Genomic DNA, 19,961 nt, shown 5'->3' with positions numbered 1-19,961 from the left:
GACCTTTGCACATGTCACTAAGCAAGCCTAGAGCACACTAGAAGTCAATTGGGGAGATCAAAACTAGTGTAAAGGAAAACTGGTTTAGTTGCCCCTGCGCAACCAATCAGATTGATCCATTCATTTTCCAAAGGAGCTATGAAAAATAAAAAAAGTGGAATCTGATTGGTTGGTATGGGCATCTAAACCAGTTTTCCTTTACACCAGTTTTGATAAATCTCCCCCAATGAGTGCGCTCGGGGCTAAAGGTTTCATGCTGTAAAAGAATCTCTCGGAATCCTGTTAATATCAGTTCTGATAAGATGGCTACCTCCATAATGATGTACATAAAAATTTTTAGCAAAATATTAAAAACCTTAGCTGCATTGTAAGCTGTTCTACCCAATGACTACGTAATAGTCCCAAAATTTTTACATTTTTCCCACCAGGACCTGGATCTGAATAGTTCTGTAATTGCCAGTAATTAAAATGCAGTATAGCAACTAAGTTATTCAATAAATGGCTTCTGTTTAGCGCCACCTGCTTTTTAAATTTTGCTTTATTTCTCTGTCCACATCGGTGATATTGCTGAGGTGGTCGCACATGCTCCGTTCGATTCTTGAACTGCCACCAACTGGCTCTTCTTTAAGAAGCTGTGACAATTACTGAGAGAAAACTGCAGCAGAAAGGACACGTCCCCTGAGCTGCCAGTGGGAAATAAATCTAGCAGAGGAATTGGAGCAATGAATGGGGATTGTTGGATCCATGTCAGGTAGGCTGGTTCTTTGTTAGTAAGAGATTGGTGCGTATTATACGATGTCTGGTTTTCTCTTTTTTAATTTTTTTTACATTAACCATGGAACAACCCCTTTAAGGCTGGAAACCTACATGCAGTTTTTTTTTTTAACAAAATTTGGCTCCGAACCTGAATCTGTGAATCCTGTTGTATAGGGACAGTGGTGACCCAGTGAGAAGGGGTTATCTTCTTCTGGATCTCAGTATTGGAGCATGCTGAGAGTACAAGCACAGAGCTACAGTAAAATGATTGGGCCTGTCACCGCACATCAAGAGATAGGAAAATAACAAGCCTCAGTTTCCATGGACCGCACAAACTCATCCGTTTTGTTGTCTGAACAAATATTCAATCAAATTGCAAGGAACTAATGATATGGCAGAAGCATGACAAGACGAGAGCATTCATAAGGCCTGAATTATGGCCAGAACGGATCCTACAGAAGAGACCGGCTACATTATCATGAACATTAGTTCAAATCCCATAATAGAGGCTTGTGCTGCGGACATCTGACGGGTCATAATAAACTATTTCTGCCAATAGGACAATAAAAGGACTACAGAAAAGCTGAGCAAGTGTTTCAAAGGTTTAAAGGGAAAAAAATTAGAAGGACATTTTGCATTGTAGGTGTATTTGCAGTTAGTTTCTAGACTGGAGTTGCTATGCACACCTGCGCCAAATTTATGAGAATGGGGCACAGTAGTAATAAACTTGTCGCAAGTGCCCTGTAGTAGTATACGAGGGTGCCTGGTGTGGAGTAGCAACATTTTAAGAAGTCGCACTTCATAAATGTGAAATAAAAGTGATCTACTGTGAAATCCAGACTAGATTTTCACTCCGCATGTGTAGGGGGGCGCAGAATGGTGCAGCGGTATTAAAAAAATAAAATAAAAAAAAAGTTGCAAACTTTTTGCGCAAGTGACCCCAAAGCGTTGTGACTTTTTGAAGCCATAGTTCATAGCTGTGAAATACAGAGAGACATTCAGTATACCTGCCTAGAAATCCGCTACTCACGCCGAATGTTTCCTTATTTCATTTTTAAAGTTCTTCGAAGCCGACGTTCGCGACACAGAATGTCTGCATTATGTAACAGATACAGAAATAAATGTACGTGCGGTTATTGTAAAGGAGACGTTTGTAGTTTTGTCTATGAGGAAATACAACACAATGCAATGTAACGGTAGTATTATTTCTGTGTGATAACCTGTTCTGTTCTAAATAATACTCTTCTTACCTCACATACAAGAATACAAACTACAGCCTCGGAAAGGGCAGATCCGGTAATTCTGTTCAAGAGCAACTGTCCATAGACCTAAGATAATGGCCGACTATCTTATGGGCACGGGGGTGTCCTGACATTTCCTCCACAATGTCAGGAGAAAGACTGACTGCTGGATTTAAAGGGAACCTGCCATAGCAAAATGCAGTGCAATCCGCAGGTAGCAGGTTATAGAGCAGGAGGAGCTGAGCAGATTGATACATAGTTTTGTGGGTAACGATTCAGTAAAAATTGTAATTTAACATTATTCATGCTAGCGCTAGACATCACCGGCAGCCTGTCAGGCAGGGAGTAGCCTGCTGGAGATGTCTGGATCCGGCACTACCAAAAGTACCCGATACCCGCTGGCCCCATGAACTATAATAGGGACCAGCGAAGATCCGGTCACAACCCAGTATATATGCCGAGAATTGGCCGAACGAAAGCCACTGTGCCTGCTCCCTGCCGGATATAACAGCGCTAGTGTGAAACTAGCCTGAGAAAGAGCAGAGATTTAAAACTATAAATTACCAGCTTAGGCCTCATGCACATGGCCGTTGGGCGGTCGTGGCCGTATTGCAGCCCGTAAATGGTGGGTCGGCATTTCACGGCTGTGTGCACCACGCATGCGGACCTATTAACTTGAATGGGTCTGCAATTCCGGAGATGCGGAACGGAGTCACGGAATTAAACACCGGAAGCACTACGGAGTGCTTCCATGGTGTTTCTTTCTGTTGTTCCGCACCACAAATAAATAGGACACTTCATATTTTTCTGCGGTGCGGACAGACCACGGACCCACGGATGTTGCCCATGCATTCGGGACCGCAATTTCCGGAACGGCCGCACAATGGCCATGTGCGTGGGGCCTTACTGAATCTTTTCTCACAAAACTATATATTATTCTGCTCTATATCAAGCTGTCTGCAGATTAAATGGTTATTTCCATCTTGGACATTGCGGGCATACCACTAGGATAGTCTATCCTATACTTAGAACAGAGCCCACAAAGTGCTGGAGAACACATTGTGCATGAGCGGCCGCCCTCCATTCATTTCAAAGGGACTGCCGAAAATAGCCATTTTCCATAAGCCCCATAGAAGTGGATGGAGTGGTGGCCGCGCTTGCGCCGTGACGTTCCCATTCATTTCAATAAGAACTTCTGAAAACATGTTCGGCACGCCATAGAAATAAATGGCACTTCTCCGTTCTAAGTATAGGTAAGGGTCCCCACCTATTATTGGTGACATATCCTAGCCAATGTCCAAAATGGGAGTTTGCATTTTCATGGTGATAGGTTCCCTTAAAACATGCACAATCCTTTTGTTCTCAGTGGAGATAAGCAGCCACCACTAAGGTACATGGCCAGCCTTATGGACGATATACATTTGCCGCAGTGGAAACACTGATCTGCTGTACAATTGAGTGAAACGCTTAGGCCTCTTTCAGACGGGCGCTGCATAAAAAAATGTGCGGGTGCGTTGCAGGAACACACGCAATTTTTCCGTGCGAGTGCAAACATTGTAATGCGTTTTGCACTTGCGTGAGAAAAATCACTCATGTTGGTACCCAAACCCGAACTTCTTCATAGAAGTTCGGGCTTGGGATCGGTGTTCTGTAGATTGTATTATTTTCCCTTATAACATGGTTATAAGGGAAAATAATAGCATTCTGAATACAGAATGCATAGTAAAATAGCACTGGAGGGGTTAAAAAAAAAAAATAACTCACCTTAATCCACTTGCTCGCGCAGCCCGGCTTCTCTTCTGTCTCCTTTGCTGAACAGGACCTGTGGTGACGTCACTCGCGTGATGGATGGATCGCGTGATGGCCGGAGTGACGTCACCACAGGTCCTGTTCAGCAAAGGAGACAGAAGGAGACAGAAGGAGATGCCGGGCTGCGCGATCAAGTGGACTAAGGGGAGTTAAATTATTTTTTAACCCCTCCAGCACTATTTTACTATGCATTCTGTATTCAGAATGCTATTATTTTCCCTTATAACCATGTTATAAGAGAAAATAATAATGATCGGGTCTCCATCCCGATCGTCTCCTAGCAACCGTGCGTGAAAATCGCACCGCATCCGCACTTGCTTGCGATTTTCACGCAACCCCATTCACTTCTATGGGGCCTGCGTTGCGTGAAAAACAAGTGATGCGTGAAAATCACCGCTCATGTGAACAGCCCCATAGAAATGAATGGGTCGGTATTCAGTGCGGGTGCAATGCGTTCAATCCGCGCGGAATACTCGCCCGTGTGAAAGGGGCCTTAGGGTTCATGGAGAAGTTACATGCCACTTATAGGAATCTGGTGGATGTGTTGTGAAGGCTCCTATGGAGTTCCTACGAATGTCAAGTTGCCCAAATAATCGTATTTGACGCCTTTCTAGTTTGCCAGAAAATATACAGCTCTGCAATTCCACAGCATAAATATTTGCTGCAACCATTTCTTCTAAATGAAGGAGTTAAAGGCCACTTCCTACTAACATCCCTAAAGTCGCTATACGACTACACAATTCATTCCACAACTGTAGTCACAGATACTAAGCTGCTTACACACGTCTAGCCAGAAAGTCCATTTAGGTCATATAGGGTTGATAACCCAGCACCCAACAACAATTATGACTGAGAGACCTGGTTACCTTTACCAGTTGAAAATCATTTGAGATCTATGCGATACCCTGGCAAGGATAAACCAGTACAACCATACAGGGACTGTTCTTAGATCACATTACATAGAACATACATACAAATCCTCTAGGCCATGTGTAGAGGAAGCACTGTTCCAAAGCCAAAGCACAGAGCCAAGAGTTGTGCAGCTGGCATAATCTGGTGCCAGACGGATGTCCTCATCTGCCACAAAACAGTCTAGGATGCGGAATACTAACTGGGCTATGAGCACACAGACCAAACTCCACCAGCAAGTACCTGTATGCATTTACGTATTTAGAGACACCAACATATTGTGCGGCAATGTGTTTGGAACGGTTTCAGTTGGAATTTTTCCTTAAAACTAGAGCCAACTGATCGACTACAGGGAATGCCTGCAAGAGGTTGACATGGACGTTGATAGATCATGTGCTTCAAGGCAGCAGAGACGCTCATGTCTAACCTTGTAGAAACTTTAGCATGAGAGGGCCATTGTCCTACAAACTGGTTCCCTGCAGTTCAAAGGTTTAAGAAATCAGTCAGTCACTCTATGATATGTGCAAACAAGCTAAAGTTTTAACAACGTCCATTCACTGTCAGCTCAGCATAGGAAGCCCATGAAGAAACCATTATTCCTCTGTGAAAGAGACACAATGAATGTGAGGGGACTCATGAAACGAAATATAAAAGGGCCATTTAGAGGACACTTCATGATGGAACTGATCTTATCGGACTGACTACACATTTAATTAAAAAAAATAACATTTCAAAGTACCCTTAGATGGTAGAGCAATATTACAACAAAGTGAGACTGAAAACTCAGTCCAAAGACAATGCAATTCATTCCAGAAACTTCTATGTCGCAGTAGGTTCTAAAGGTGGACATATGAAAGAGGTAGAGTAGACATGTCTAATGGTGTTTATTCAATCATGACTGGGAATAAAAGATATATATTTCACCATCTTAAAGGCAAATGTAAGGAGCATGCTCAGCCACCATTTCATATAACCTCTCCTCACAGTGGTGGTCATTAGGGATGAGAAGACTTCTGTTTTCAAGTTCAGCGTACAAGGTTCGGATTATCTAAGAATTCCATTATGGACTCCACTACTACGGACCATGGTCCATGATAGCGGATTCCATAACTGAATTCTTAGATAACCCGAACCTTGAATGCCGAACTTGAAAAACAGAAGTCTGCTCATCACTTGTGGTGATGGATGGGTTACTGCAGTCCCAAATCCTAGCCATCTGTGGTCAGAAATGTAACATTTATCCCAGTCTATAGGTTAAAAAATGTTAGTTGCTGGAATACCACATCAAGCCCTGGAGTTTGTACAGTGACCTAGACTTCAGAAGGCTTTGTATTACAGAGCTATAAGCACTTGTGCCCACGTATGGTGCTGCTATGCAACACCACGTTCTACAGAAGAATACCTCCATAGTGTTGCACAAGGTGAAGCAAACAAGGTGTTCTCATAGATTCCAAATGAAGCCATGAGAAAAAAAAAAAAAAGTGAATTCTGCCATACAGTATGAAGTCTCAACAAAGTATTACACAACCAAATTGCAATAGTCTTAATAATAGGCAAGAAACATTTGAGAAGTGCCCTGATCATAAACCTGGATCTTAAGAACGTGACAAATTCAAACCTCAAGTGTGAGTTGGTCTTCCAACCTTGCAGGCAGGCCCCCCTCAACTTCCATATAAGTGTTTTCGTGCGCATCCGATCCGCATTTTTTGCAGGTCGGATGCAGACCCAATCACTTCAATGGGGCTGCAAAAAGTGGTGTGCTGTCCGCATCCGCATATCCGTTCTGTGGCACCCGCAAAAAAACAGAACATGCAATGTTCTTGTCTGTATTATGGACAAGGACAGGACAACTGTCTGGAGGGGCTGGACGTTCCGTTCTACAAAATGCGGACCGCATATGGCCGGTATGCATGTTTTGTGGATCCACAATTAGTGGACGGCAAAAATGGAGTGGAGAATAAAAAAAAATAATAATCAGGATTGATCATAAAAAGAGTTAAGATATAACTTCTCTTTTTTTGAATTCACTCGAGGTTTTGGCTTCCAAAACGGCATCAGAAACCTGACCGTACGGCCGTGTCCACAGATTCCCGCACTGACACAGAATGATCTACACTGCCACATAATACAGAGTTAAAAAATGAATCATTGTTACTATACATTCTATCAAATTTCATCAAAATGTTTGGCAATAATGCTGCTTACTGCCACTGCTGGGGTTAAATGCTGCATATCACTTGACCATATAATACATAAAACACAAATCTAAAAGCAACCAATATTGGATTATTTGCCATACTAAACTCTGCTTTAGAAAAAACCATCAATCTGGAGAAGCCTTGAAGTCGTTCCGAGGACGGCTGTGCTGTCTAGCAACGTACTGGGTGATGGGTTTATTTTAATAAAGAATGAAAAATACAGAGGAGGCTCATGTATCATGGGGATAATGTGAGTGTTTCACAGCCATGGATACTGCCCCCAGCTGACTGCAGATGACAGCAAGAGCCTAATACAGTCATACATCTTTCACACGGCAGGATCGGCGGTTTCATTCAATTCAGCGTGAAAACAGAAATGGGATTGAAAAATAGGACAGTGACACAAATGAAAATAATATTCATGATGATCATAAATGGCCCATTAAGATAAAAGAGCTTTGTACTAGCCCGATGAATACCTGATTTATGCTAATTCCCAACACTAGGGCCTAGTTCTGAAATTTAAAGAGACACAGACCTCTCTCATGGTACCGCAGGCAACAGAACAAGCTCGTCTTTCAGATGCCAGACTGCACCACGTTAATAAGAAAGCCTAATTATTTCTGAATGCATCCAGTCCCATTCTCTACCAGTCGCCCCCGGTTACAGTACATATGGACCGTGAGGGCTTTTGATACAACCATCTAAAAAAAAAAAAAAAACACAACCCGTGCCTCATCCACTAAAGGTCAGTTCTCCAGGGATGTTCTCCTAGGGGATGTAGGAATGATTTCTGTGCTCATTGGAGAACGTATTAATAAAGCTGACTGGAAGACAGAATGGAAAATTCAATTTTTGGAAGATGAATGTATTTTGAGCACTTTTAGCTGTGTGAAACGTGGACATACATGAATGGTTAGAATTTACAATCTCAGAAGACGCACCATTGCACGTTCCTTGGAGAGCTTATTTTTGTACTTGCTCATGCAGTAGCAGGACACCTGTCAGATGTTCAGTCGGTGAAGACCTCATAACCGGCATCATATGAAAAACTGGTTTCCGTTATGTACAGATGGTCAAAGGGCACTTTTGACGTTCCATATTTCTTCTGTACGGTGTTCTATAGAGACACCGTGGCATCTTTTCTACAGAAAACATGACCGAATTCTGGCTCACACGTATCTAAAGTTTTAAATACTATTTCCACCACTTCTGACAAGGGGTAGGCCAACTAATAGGCGGTATAAACATTGACTAGACAGGCTGAAGGTGCGCCACTTTGAGAAATCTTATACGTTAGTAAATCTGCACCCCTGTGTTAAAGAGGTCATCTAAATTACATACAAACTCAGAAAACCCTTGTAAAAAGGATCAATAGTCACTGTTTTCACCCTTGATTCCTCCAGCGCTGTGCTCCTGTCCTCCCCGCTTCTGACATCTTCCTGGCTGCAGTAGTGATGCGCCATGCACACAGATCACCATGCAGCCAATCCCTGGCCTCAGCAGTCATGTCCCTTAGGCTACATGCACACGACCGTATGTGTTTTGCAGTCCGCAAAAAAAAAAAAAAAAAAAAAAGACGGAAGACGTCCGTATGTGATACGTTATTTTTGTGGATCCATTGTAACAATGCCTATCCTTGTCCGCCAAACGGACAAGAATAGGACATGTTAAAAAAAAAAAAATTTGCGGGGGCTATGGAATGGACATACTGATGCGGACAGTGCTGTCCGCATTTTTTGCAGACCCATTGAAATGAATGGGTCCGCATATTATCCGCAAAAAAAAAAAAACGGAACGGACATGGAAACAAAATAAGTTAGCGTGCATGTAGCCTTATACTGCTGAGGCCAAGCAGCAGAGAAACTAGAATCGGCCCTAGCCATCCTCCAATGTCAGCAGGCCATGCTTCACAACCTCTTCCTGCTGCTGGAGCATTCAGCTAGGAGACTTTTACAGCCTGTGACTGTGGAGCGTTTACTGCAGAGACCAAGGGCATTTAGCGGTATGATTGGTAATATTGTCCGGGGGACAGTGCGTTTTGTTCAGTTTCAGTATGCAGTTTGGACTAGATGGACACACACTAATTATTCTATATTTATTCACTCTATGGTGGGGGTAGCATACACCTTTAGGCTTTTTGCCCCTGATCTTTTAAGACCTTAGCAATGCTCTGGCATACTGCCTTTTCAGCTGACTAAATGCGAGTGTGTTACAATATTGAATTATTATACATCAAATTTTGTCCAGGGCACAGATTGTCTAAAACCAGCCCTGATGGCATGGCCCCACAGAGCCCCGTTCTCATCATCAAGTCTGTGTGGGATTGCATGAAGGGACAGAATGACTTGAGCAAGCCTACATCCACAGAGGATATGTGCCTGCCTGCCGGGTTCCTTTAAAATAACTGTGTGCCAGTCTACCTAGAAGAATTGATGCAGACGGTGGTCATTTGTTTGTTCATTCACTTTGCATTGTCAATTGATAAATGAAAACCATTAACACTTCTACGTTACAAAGCATTCTAACTTTGCAGCATATTCCTCACACCTGCCTAAAACTGTATGCAAGGACTTGCTTCATCCACATCCATACTATAGACCAGGGATCGGCAATCTCCGGCACTCCAGCTGTTCTGAAACTACAACTCCCAGAGTGCTCCATTTACTTCTAGGGGAGTTGTGGGAACACCAGAGCATGTTTGCACGCTGGGAGTTGGAGTTTGACAGCACCTGGAGTGCCGCAGGTTATTGATCCCTACAAAATTTACTATAGAAATACATGACGCAGAGGTCACGATGCAGTACCAAGGCTTCATCCCGATGATGGCAAAGACCATGGAACATAAAACAAGCTCTGAGGGACCTGGAACTCTCTTGACCAGGGATGCCCAACCCGCGGCCCTCCAGCTGTTGCAAAACTACAACTCCTAATAGCTGTAGGGTGTCCAGGCATACTGGGAATTGTAGTTTTGGAACAGCTGGAGGGCCGCAGGTTGGGCTTCCAGACTTACACTCCTGTGCATTTACTTCAGCATCTTCATGTCTCGGCTGTATACTGCATAATGAGGCCTGAGGGTCTGTTTTGTCACAGAAAACTATGCATTTATTATACACCTATCAAACCAAATTTGTATTGTAGCAACTTGTTGAAACTGGATTATCAGGACAAGCTACAACCCATACATGGAATCCTCTTGACGTTTGCATCCAAAGACAAGACAAGACAAGACCACTTATACAACCTCCATGCATGTTCAAGAATACATGTGCAATGAAATATATATATGCCCATACCATTCCAGGAGTATTAAAAAATATAAATGTTTTCACTGTGCACATTTAGAAGGAACGTCATACAGAATACGTTTCTCAGCTCCTCGGACATGCCCGTTTTAGTAAATATGATCCTCATGAAATTCCAAGGTTCAACAACTGAAGCTCTACTTACTAATAAAAATATAATATATATATATATATATATATATATATATATATATATATATATATATATATATATATATATATATATATATATATATATACATACATATACATACATACATATACACACACATACATATATACACACACACACACACACTAAAACAGAAGGTTGACGGGTCCTCTGTAAGGGTGGGGGTCACATCACGTTTTTGCCATCTGTTTAACATATATTTTGGGGGAAAGAAGGGGATACAAAAGCGTAGCACACCACGATTTTCCATCCTGCAGAGTCCGGTAAAAAACGCATACGTTTTATATATATATATATCTCTATCTTATTTTTTATTTTTATTTTTTCGTTTCACGTTACAATGGAACTCTATGGTGATGGATGCCACTGTATGACATGTGTCTGAGGCATCTGTTAACGTCAGTGTTGAGCGAAACTTAGTTTGAATTCTGTACGGAGACTTCAAATGTATGGGCTTCGTGGAGGCAAAATACCCTAAGTCCAAAATCTCACGAGACTTCATTGAATAACTTTGGACTTCAACTTGAAAACCATTTTAAAACTGGGATCTGAAGTCGGTTTCGGAGGAGACTGGTATCTCGGTACCAAAGCCAACTTCGGATTACAGTTTTCAAAGTTGTAGAATCAAATGTCAAAGTTCTTCACCGAAGTCCCGCGAGACTTCACCTCCGCTCAGCCCATACATTTTAATGCTGTACAGAGACAGATCTCCATACTGCATGGGAATTTTTGAAAGAGGCGACTGCGGATCTATAATCCAAAGCGCACTTCGCTCTACACTAGTTAACGTATATGTTTATGTACAATAAACAGATGGCAAAAACATCATGTGAACCCAGCCTGAGAATTACTAAACACGCCAGGAAAATCTCGCTCTTCCTTGTTAGGCTACTTTCACACTAGCGTTTTCTATTCCGCTACTGAGATCCGTCATAGGATCTCAATAGCGGAAGAAAACGCTTCAGGTTTTGTCCCCATTCATTGTCAATGGGGACAAAACTGAACTGAACGAAACTGAGTGCACCAGAATGCATTCCGTTCCGTTTGGTTGCATCCCCATCGCGGATAGAAAAACGCTGCTTGCAGCTTTTTTCTGTCCGCGATGTGGTGCGGAGCAAGACTGATCCGTCCTGACACACAATGTAAGTCAATGGGGATGGATCAGTTTCTCTGACACAATAGAAAACGGATCCGCCCCCCATTGACTTTCAATGGTGTTCCTGACAGATCAGTCATGGCATTAGAAGACATAATACAACCGGTTCTGTTCATGACGGATGCGGTTGTATTATTGTAACGGAAGCGTTTTTCCAGATCCATGACGGATCCGCAAAAAAAAGCTAGTGTGAAAGTAGCCTTAATGCCTATCCGGTAAATAGTAATGATCGTTTACTTCCTGAATTATCAGCGCCATCTCTTCGCTTGGACCACACAGTCACGGCCTGACCCTTTGCATCAAGCAGCCTCTTGTCAGTCTGTCTATGCTCGCCTATGGGATGCAGACTGGACTGTATAGAGAGACTGGCATCTGGTCCACAGTGAAGAGGGCGCTTCATTTGGAGAGTCAGAATGAGTCAAGTGGTGCAACTGAATGGAACTGATAACGTAAAAAGAATCAATAAAAAAGAAATTACCGCCAAAACAATTTACTGGAGGGACAGATTAAAGAATTCCAGGAGTGCTCCTTGATATACATGACTTGTAGAATAAATCCACTAACAATATATTCTAAATCTGTGGTGATTAGTAACACCCAGATCATTTAAAGGGAATCTGTCACCAGTGACCTCCCTGTACAGCTGTTTGCATAGATTTTGTCGATCCGAGTTTCTGCTCCAAAGTTATGATAATTTTTCTTAATATACAGATTAGGCCTTTGGTGCAATGAGGGCATCGGCATTGCTCTTATTGCATCCAAGCTCCACTCCTTTCTGTAGTCAGCCCCTCTATTACTGCCTGACCCCGTCATTCAAAGCAGCCAGGGGAGTTGCTGGTCACAGAAAGGAGCAGAGCTTGGATGCAACAAGAGCAATGGTGACACCCTCTTTGCACCAAAGACCTAATCTACATATTTAGAAAGTATAACATGGGAGCAGGGCCTGGAATCGACAAGAAAAACTGATTCCCTTTAAATAAAATGTTAACTCTTGTTTTCCCCCTCAGATAGAAGCATCTCTTCCCAGCTTTGTGACCTCAGACAATTCTGGTTCCCACGGAAGGGCAGGCGCTGATTACTTGCTACAGAACAGAAGGTTAGGAGATCTTTCAAATCCCATCCGCACACACTAGGGCTGAAATGATTCATTGATTTAAATTGATGAAATCGAGCCAAAAAAAAGTTTAAAATCACATGACCACGGAGCGGGAGTGAAGTGAAGCTTCTCACCGTTCCTTGGCCTCCCGACTCGGCGCTGCAGGGCCTTGCGTTCACACATCGTCAGCGTGCTGGCTGACGCTGTGTGTGACATCAGGCCCCAGTGCATGCTGGGATGAAGGCGCGCCTCCTGCGGACTCCATGTGCCAGCGCATGCTGCGAGGAAAGGCAAGAATAAAGTTAGCAGCACCAGCGGCGGGGAGGGAAGGGGGCACCTAAGATTTGGCAATGGCATGTATAAAGTTTTTGGCCGGGGGGGAGAGGGGTTAATGGGGGCACCTGTGATTCGGCAATGGCATGTATAAAGTTATTGGCGGGGGGGGGGGGGGGGTTAATGGGGGCACCTGTGATTTGGCAATGGCATGTATAAAGTTATTGGCGGGGGGGGGGGGGGTAATGGGGGCACCTGTGATTTGGCAATGGCATGTATAAAGTTATTGGCGGGGGGGTTAATGGGGGCACCTGTGATTCAGCAGTGGCATGTATAAAGTTATTGGCGGGGGGGGGGGGTAAATGGGGGCACCTGTGATTTGGCATGGAGGGGCTGATCTGGGGGCGTGAGGGACATGGTGGATGGCATGGAGGCACTGGGAAAGGGGGACATCATGGCAGTCTGTTCCTCCACCAGAGTTCACAACATAACCTTAGATACACATTCTGGCAGAGGAACAGCCTGCTGGAGTATACCGTATTGGGTATAGCCGGATACAACCAGCTATACGCTCTCATTGACTATAATGTGGTCCAAGGCCATCTGGCCATGTTCCGGCATACATGCTGCGTATCATCCAAAGCTTTTTTTTTGTCCTTACAAAACCCAGCTTGAATGCTGTAACAAGGCCGGACCCCATTACAGCAGTCGGCAGTATCCAGCTGTACCCGATATGGTACATTCTGGCTTCTGACAGAATGTATAGAAGCCTTATGTGTGTGCAATTATGTGCTATACCACTGTAAGAAATAAAAATATTGTTTTTAAAAAGCAATACGCTATTTTAAGAAGGTTTTTCTTATTAGATTACTCGATTAATAGTGAAAAATAAAATCGATAAGATACTCAATTACTAAAATAATTGTTTACTGCAGCCCTAGCACATCCTATGAGAAAGATGACAGACACTTGTCATTGTGTTGGCAGCCAATTACTGAGCCGGGATCCTCATGCATTTTGCCTAGATAACCCATAAAAAAATAAAATTAAAAAAAATTCTAAAAATGAAATAGAAACATGCAGTTAACTATCCGCTTACTATGAAATATAGAAGACCTGCTGAAGATTAAATATTATAAGGCCTCTTGCACACAAACATTTTTTTCCCCGTTTACGCTCCGTTTTGTATACAAAACCATTCATTTCAATGGGTCTGCAAAAAAAAAAAAAAACACAGAATGTACTCCGTATGCATTGTTTCCGTATTTCCGTTTTAAGATAGAATGTCCTATTATTTCCTGCAAATCACGTTCCGTGGCTCAAGTCAATGGAGCTGTAAAAAAAAAAAAAAAAACTGAACGGATACGGAATGCATCCGTATGTCTTCCGTATCCGTTCTTATGGAACCATCTATTGAAAATGTTATGCCTAGCCCAATTTTTCGATGTAATTACTGTATATACCATGCTTCCGTTTGCGATCCGCAAAAAACGGAAACCAAACGGAAAAACAAAATGGCAAAACGGAAAAAAAAATACTGAAACAAAAAAACTGTTCAGTTTAAAACGGACCGCAAAACACTGAAAAAGCCATACAGTCGTGTGCAAGAGGCCTAACAGGGAGACAGCCAGCAAAACAAGAATTCTCATTAGGGACAAACTGTATCCGAGCCGTTATCTGCAGGTTTGCCCCAGGGATGGACATAAATAAAAAAAATAAAAAATTCATTACTCACCTCCCTGAACTCCCGCTGCCATTTTTGGTCTCAGCTGCTTTCTTCTTCCTGGGATCAACACGCAGGAAGCAGCTTGGACTGCTCGCTCAGCAAATCATTGGCTGCAGCAGTGACCCACCCCAGTCTGTGATTGGTTGAGCGGGCTGTTTCCAGGATTTCCCTGGAAAACCTTTTTAAAGGGAACCTGCAGAGAGTTCCGCCTAGCAGTGAGCGCGGTGATGTCACCAGCACCGACGGGTGGTTGATAGCGCTGCCGGAGGCTGTTACCATGCTACTTTCCATAGTACCCTCCAACCATGTGTGCCAGTGACGTTATCGGGCTCACTGCTAGGAGAAGCCCAGTAACGTCACCGGCAGTAAACAGAGCAATGCAGCGTTGGAGAGACATTCGCTACACATGGCCGCCTGACCAGCTTTAGGCCTCTTTCACACAGTCAGTGTTTGAGCAATTTCCATCAGTGATGGTGAGCCAAAACCAGAAAATAAAACCTAAAAAAGGTACAAATCTTCTCCATTATACCTCATCACTGTGCAGGCGCCATTATGGTTTCGGCTTACAATCAGTAGTGGAAATCCCATATCAAACACGGACTGTGAAAGCGGCCTTGTGCGCACTTCACTGACGCACAGACATGCGCTACATGTTCTCCACAGACAGCACACGTAGCCATCGACTCTTAATGTGCTTGTTCATACGTCAGTGGTTTCCCACTGAACATGGGTCAGAGGAAACATCACGGAGGCGTGCACCACTTTGGTGATGTGGACCAGACACGCCCACTGGAGTCTACAGGTCCGTGAAAAACCAATGACACAACGCGGATAGTGTCTTTTCCCGGACCATTGGTAGGAGATGCTCTGGAAATTCATTTTCAGCTGAACAGTGCCCATGGAGTACGGATGGCACAGGGAGGGCAAAAAACAGACACACCGACCAAACAGAGGGGTGGATTTATCTGGAGTAAAGGAAAACCGGCTTAGTTGTCCATAGCAACCAATCAGATGCCACCTTTCTTTTTTCAAAGCTCCTTTGGAAAATAAAAGGTGGAATCCGATTGGTTGCTATGGGCAACTAAGCCAGTTCTACTTTACACCAGTTTGATGATTCTTTACAGACATCTTCATGTAGGAAACGGACAGATTTTCCACCGACGTCAAATGGATGGAAATGTGTTCACTGTGTAGCTGCGGCCTTAGATGCCAAATACACGCAAGAAGATTTACTCAAAGCTTTATTTAAAGGGTTAGTCCAGGATTAAAAAAACATGGCTGCTCTCTTCCAGCAACAGCGCTATACCTGTCCATAGCCCATGCTGGCTACTGAGGTTCAGCTCCAATGCAAGCCACAACCCAAGGACAGGAGCGGAGTCATTTCTGAAGGAAAGCAGCCATGTTCTTGTAATCCTGGACAAACCCTCTAAGACTTATTTATAAAAGGTGCAGCAAAGGAATATTTCCTTATTGTGCAACAGCCAAGAGGCGGTAGAAAGGCGACTCCGGCCACTTCCAGTGCAGTCACAGCACTTCACAAAGCGCCATAGACTCGCCCCAGGGTGTATTCTCTGCGACCCGTCCATGTGAAATACAAACTGTAATATCACTGGGAGCTAAGGGTTAATCTCCAGGACGTGAGCTCCTTCCATGAGTAAGTGTAGGAACAGTCTCAAGAAAGCATGCAGATCCTTCAGGAACCGCAAAGAAACCTGAGGAAATACTTTTGCTGCTGTGCTGAAGTTTAGGCTTTCCAATCAATGTCGGCTAGATCTCCTCCACAGTCCCAGTCAGGAGCACGGAAGCACCAGTGCTGCACATATAGCCTTCATCAGGCAGGCAAGTCCAGATCATTCTAGATAGACCCATAGATGGCCAGATTTATCATGACTGACAGCTCACTCCACTTTCACATATGGCTAAAGTCAGTTTTAGCCAAGTCAGATTTATGATCGGCCCTTTCAGACTGTAATAAATGTGGTTTGACGGTAGCAGTTTATCCGTCAGTAAGCAGCTTTACAAAAGTCGCACATCTTTACGAAAAAGTCGCACGTTTTTATGAAAAAGTCGCATGTTCTATTAAAAAGTCTCATAAGATAAGCATGGTCCTCACTGGAGTGAAACTGCGACTTTTTAAATAGTCCCAATAGTAAATCTGTCTAGAGATTCATTTACATAAGAAAACACGCCCACTTTCAGAAAACTAGCGAGCAAAGTGCAGAGCAGGAAAAAGTCGCACATTTGTGCGCAGTTTTAGCGTTTGGGACTTTTTTCACTCCATTATTCTGACCTGAGCTAATGATAAACCTGGCCCTCTGAGTACATATGATTCCAGCAATGTACTGTGTGTCTAATATGTCATCGTTTATCTACAAAGATGATGCATATATGAATCCACACATCATGTCAGCTCTGGGCCTAATGTCATGGGTTACCTTTTTGTATCCATGAGCCTTGGACCCAATACATACATGTTGGCAGCAGAGGCACACGTGAGAGGCAGACACACAGACCTGCCAGGTGGGCACACGTGGCCAGCAATGTACATACATGTTGGCAGCAGAGACACACGTAGCCTGCAGTTTACATACATGTTGGCAGCAGAGGCACACGTGGCCAGCAATGTACATACATGTTGGCAGCAGAGGCACACGTGGCCAGCAATGTACATACATGTTGGCAGCAGAGGCACACGTGGCCAGCAATGTACATACATGTTGGCAGCAGAGGCACACGTGGCCAGCAATGTACATACATGTTGGCAGCAGAGGCACACGTGGCCAGCAGTGTACATACATGTTGGCAGCAGAGGCACACGTGGCCAGCAATGTACATACATGTTGGCAGCAGAGGCACACGTGACCTGCAGTGTACATACATGTTGGCAGCAGAGGCACACGTGGCCTGCAGTGTACATACATGTTGGCAGCAGAGGCACACGTGGCCTGCAGTGTACATACATGTTGGCAGCAGAGGCACACGTGGCCTGCAGTGTACATACATGTTGGCAGCAGAGGCACACGTGACCTGCAGTGTACATACATGTTGGCAGCAGAGGCACACGTGACCTGCAGTGTACATACATGTTGGCAGCAGAGGCACACGTGGCCTGCAGTGTACATACATGTTGGCAGCAGAGGCACACGTGGCCTGCAGTGTACATACATGTTGGCAGCAGAGGCACACGTGACCTGCAGTGTACATACATGTTGGCAGCAGAGGCACACGTGACCTGCAGTGTACATACATGTTGGCAGCAGAGGCACACGTGGCCTGCAGTGTACATACATGTTGGCAGCAGAGGCACACATGGCCTGCAGTGTACATACATGTTGGCAGCAGAGGCACACGTGACCTGCAGTGTACATACATGTTGGCAGCAGAGGCACACATGACCTGCAGTGTACATACATGTTGGCAGCAGAGGCACACATGGCCTGCAGTGTACATACATGTGGGCAGAGGCACACATGACCTGCAGTGTACATACATGTTGGCAGCAGAGGCACACATGACTTGCAGTGTACATACATGTTGGCAGCAGAGGCACACATGACTTGCAGTGTACATACATGTTGGCAGCAGAGGCACACATGACCTGCAGTGTACATACATGTTGGCAGCAGAGGCACACATGACCTGCAGTGTACATACATGTTGGCAGCAGAGGCACACATGGCCTGCAGTGTACATACATGTTGGCAGCAGAGGCACACATGACCTGCAGTGTACATACATGTTGGCAGCAGAGGCAGACACAGACCTGCCAGGTGGGCACAGAGCACGGGGGCAGCAGCCAGGTTACCTAGCATGGAGAAGATGAAGTCCTTGGCCGTGTGGATCTCCAGGGCTCGCTGGTCGTCGTACTCCCGCTGGTCGTGCTTGCTGAATTCCTGGATGAGTTTGTTCAGCTCTTCTACCCGAGCTCCAGACCTGAAATCCAGCTCCGGGGGAGCGGGCTTGCTGCCTCCCACTACAGTGCCGGGCTTGGTGGGGATGGGAGCCGCCATCTTCACTCGCACAGGCAGCAGGATTAGACGAGAGCGGCGCTGCCTCCTTCCTTCCCCTCCCCGGGATGGTGGCTGATGGCTGCCGTCTGGGAGTGTGACAGACACCGGACTGGAGGAGGAGGTCTCTGACTGAAAGGGTTAATGGGAGAGCAGCCAGCCTGCTAGAGCAGCTGGAACTATCAAGCTGGGAGGAGGGGAGGGGAGGGGGGGGGGAGAATGTTGCATTCATTAGCTGCTAAAGGGTGGTTCACCCCCCTTTCAGAAAAGGCAGGAATGGTTCCGTCCCTGGTCTCCCCCCTGTGCAGGTTTAGTGCCTCATTCACATGTCAGTGTTTGGTCAGTGATTTCCATGAGCCAAAACCAGGTGCAGATCTTTCCTTTATACCTTATGTCTGTGGTGCTAAAATCCGGGTTTTGGCTCACAATCACTGACTAAACACTGACGTGTGAAGGAGTCTTAAAGGGGTTGTCCGGGTTCAGAGCTGAACCCGGACATACCCATATTTTCACCCAGGCAGCACCCCTGATGTTGGCATCAGAGCATCTCATGCTCCGATACACTCCCTTGCCCTGCGCTAGATCGCGCAGGGCACGGGCTCTTTTGTTTACAATAACACACTGCCGGGCAGAAGCTTCTGCCCGGCAGTGTGTTTGGTGACGTCACTGGCTCTGATAGGCGTTCTTTAGCGCTGCCCTAGCCATTTTACTGTAATGTAAAGCCCATCCATCAGTGCCGGTGACGTCATCGGGGTTCCTGGCAGCCCTATGGAGAGCCCGGTTCGTCACCGAAACTCCTGAATATGCCTTTGCCCTGCACGATTTAGCGCAGGGCAAAGGAGAGCCTCGGAGCATGAACTACTCTGATGCTCAAGTCAGGGGGGCTGCCGGGGTGAAAATGGAGGTACCCCTTAAAGGGAACCTGTCACCAGTTTTATGGTGTCCTAAGGGTCCATTCACACGTCCATTGTTTCTTTCCTGATCTGTTCCGTTTTTTGCAGAACAGATCTGGACCCATTCATTTTCAATGGGTCCTGAAAAAAAACGGACAGCTCAATGTCTGATTTTTTTTCAGGACCCATTAAAAATGAATGGGTCCAGATCTGTTCCGCAAAAAAACAGAACAGATCAGGAAAGAAACAACGGACGTGTGAATAAGGCCTTACTAAGGGCAACATAAATAAGTGACTGATTCTCTTAGCATAATGCTGGGTCACTTTCTTTGATTGACCCAGTCAATCTGCCAACATCTTGTATTGAAAAGCTCCAGCTGATAATGATGAGTCCTGAATATTCATGAGCTCCTGACTCTC

General features: G+C 44.8%; 1 protein-coding gene across 1 annotated transcript in view; it reads right to left on the bottom strand.

Annotated features, from left to right (window-relative positions):
* The window catches only part of MB21D2 (Mab-21 domain containing 2), an 81,960-nt gene extending 63,068 nt beyond the window's left edge, over positions 1-18,892 (bottom strand). The window contains exon 1 of the mRNA XM_040428362.1: positions 18,447-18,892. Within this exon, the coding sequence (XP_040284296.1) occupies positions 18,447-18,651 (205 nt within the window). The 5' untranslated portion in view covers positions 18,652-18,892. The remainder of the gene's footprint in view (positions 1-18,446) is intronic.
* Positions 18,893-19,961: the final 1,069 nt, after the last annotated feature.

Source organism: Bufo bufo, chromosome 4, assembly GCF_905171765.1.
Source record: "Bufo bufo chromosome 4, aBufBuf1.1, whole genome shotgun sequence".
Classification (NCBI taxonomy): domain Eukaryota; kingdom Metazoa; phylum Chordata; class Amphibia; order Anura; family Bufonidae; genus Bufo; species Bufo bufo.
The sequence above is the reverse complement of the archived record's forward strand: the minus strand, read 5'-3'. Positions and strand labels throughout refer to the sequence as shown.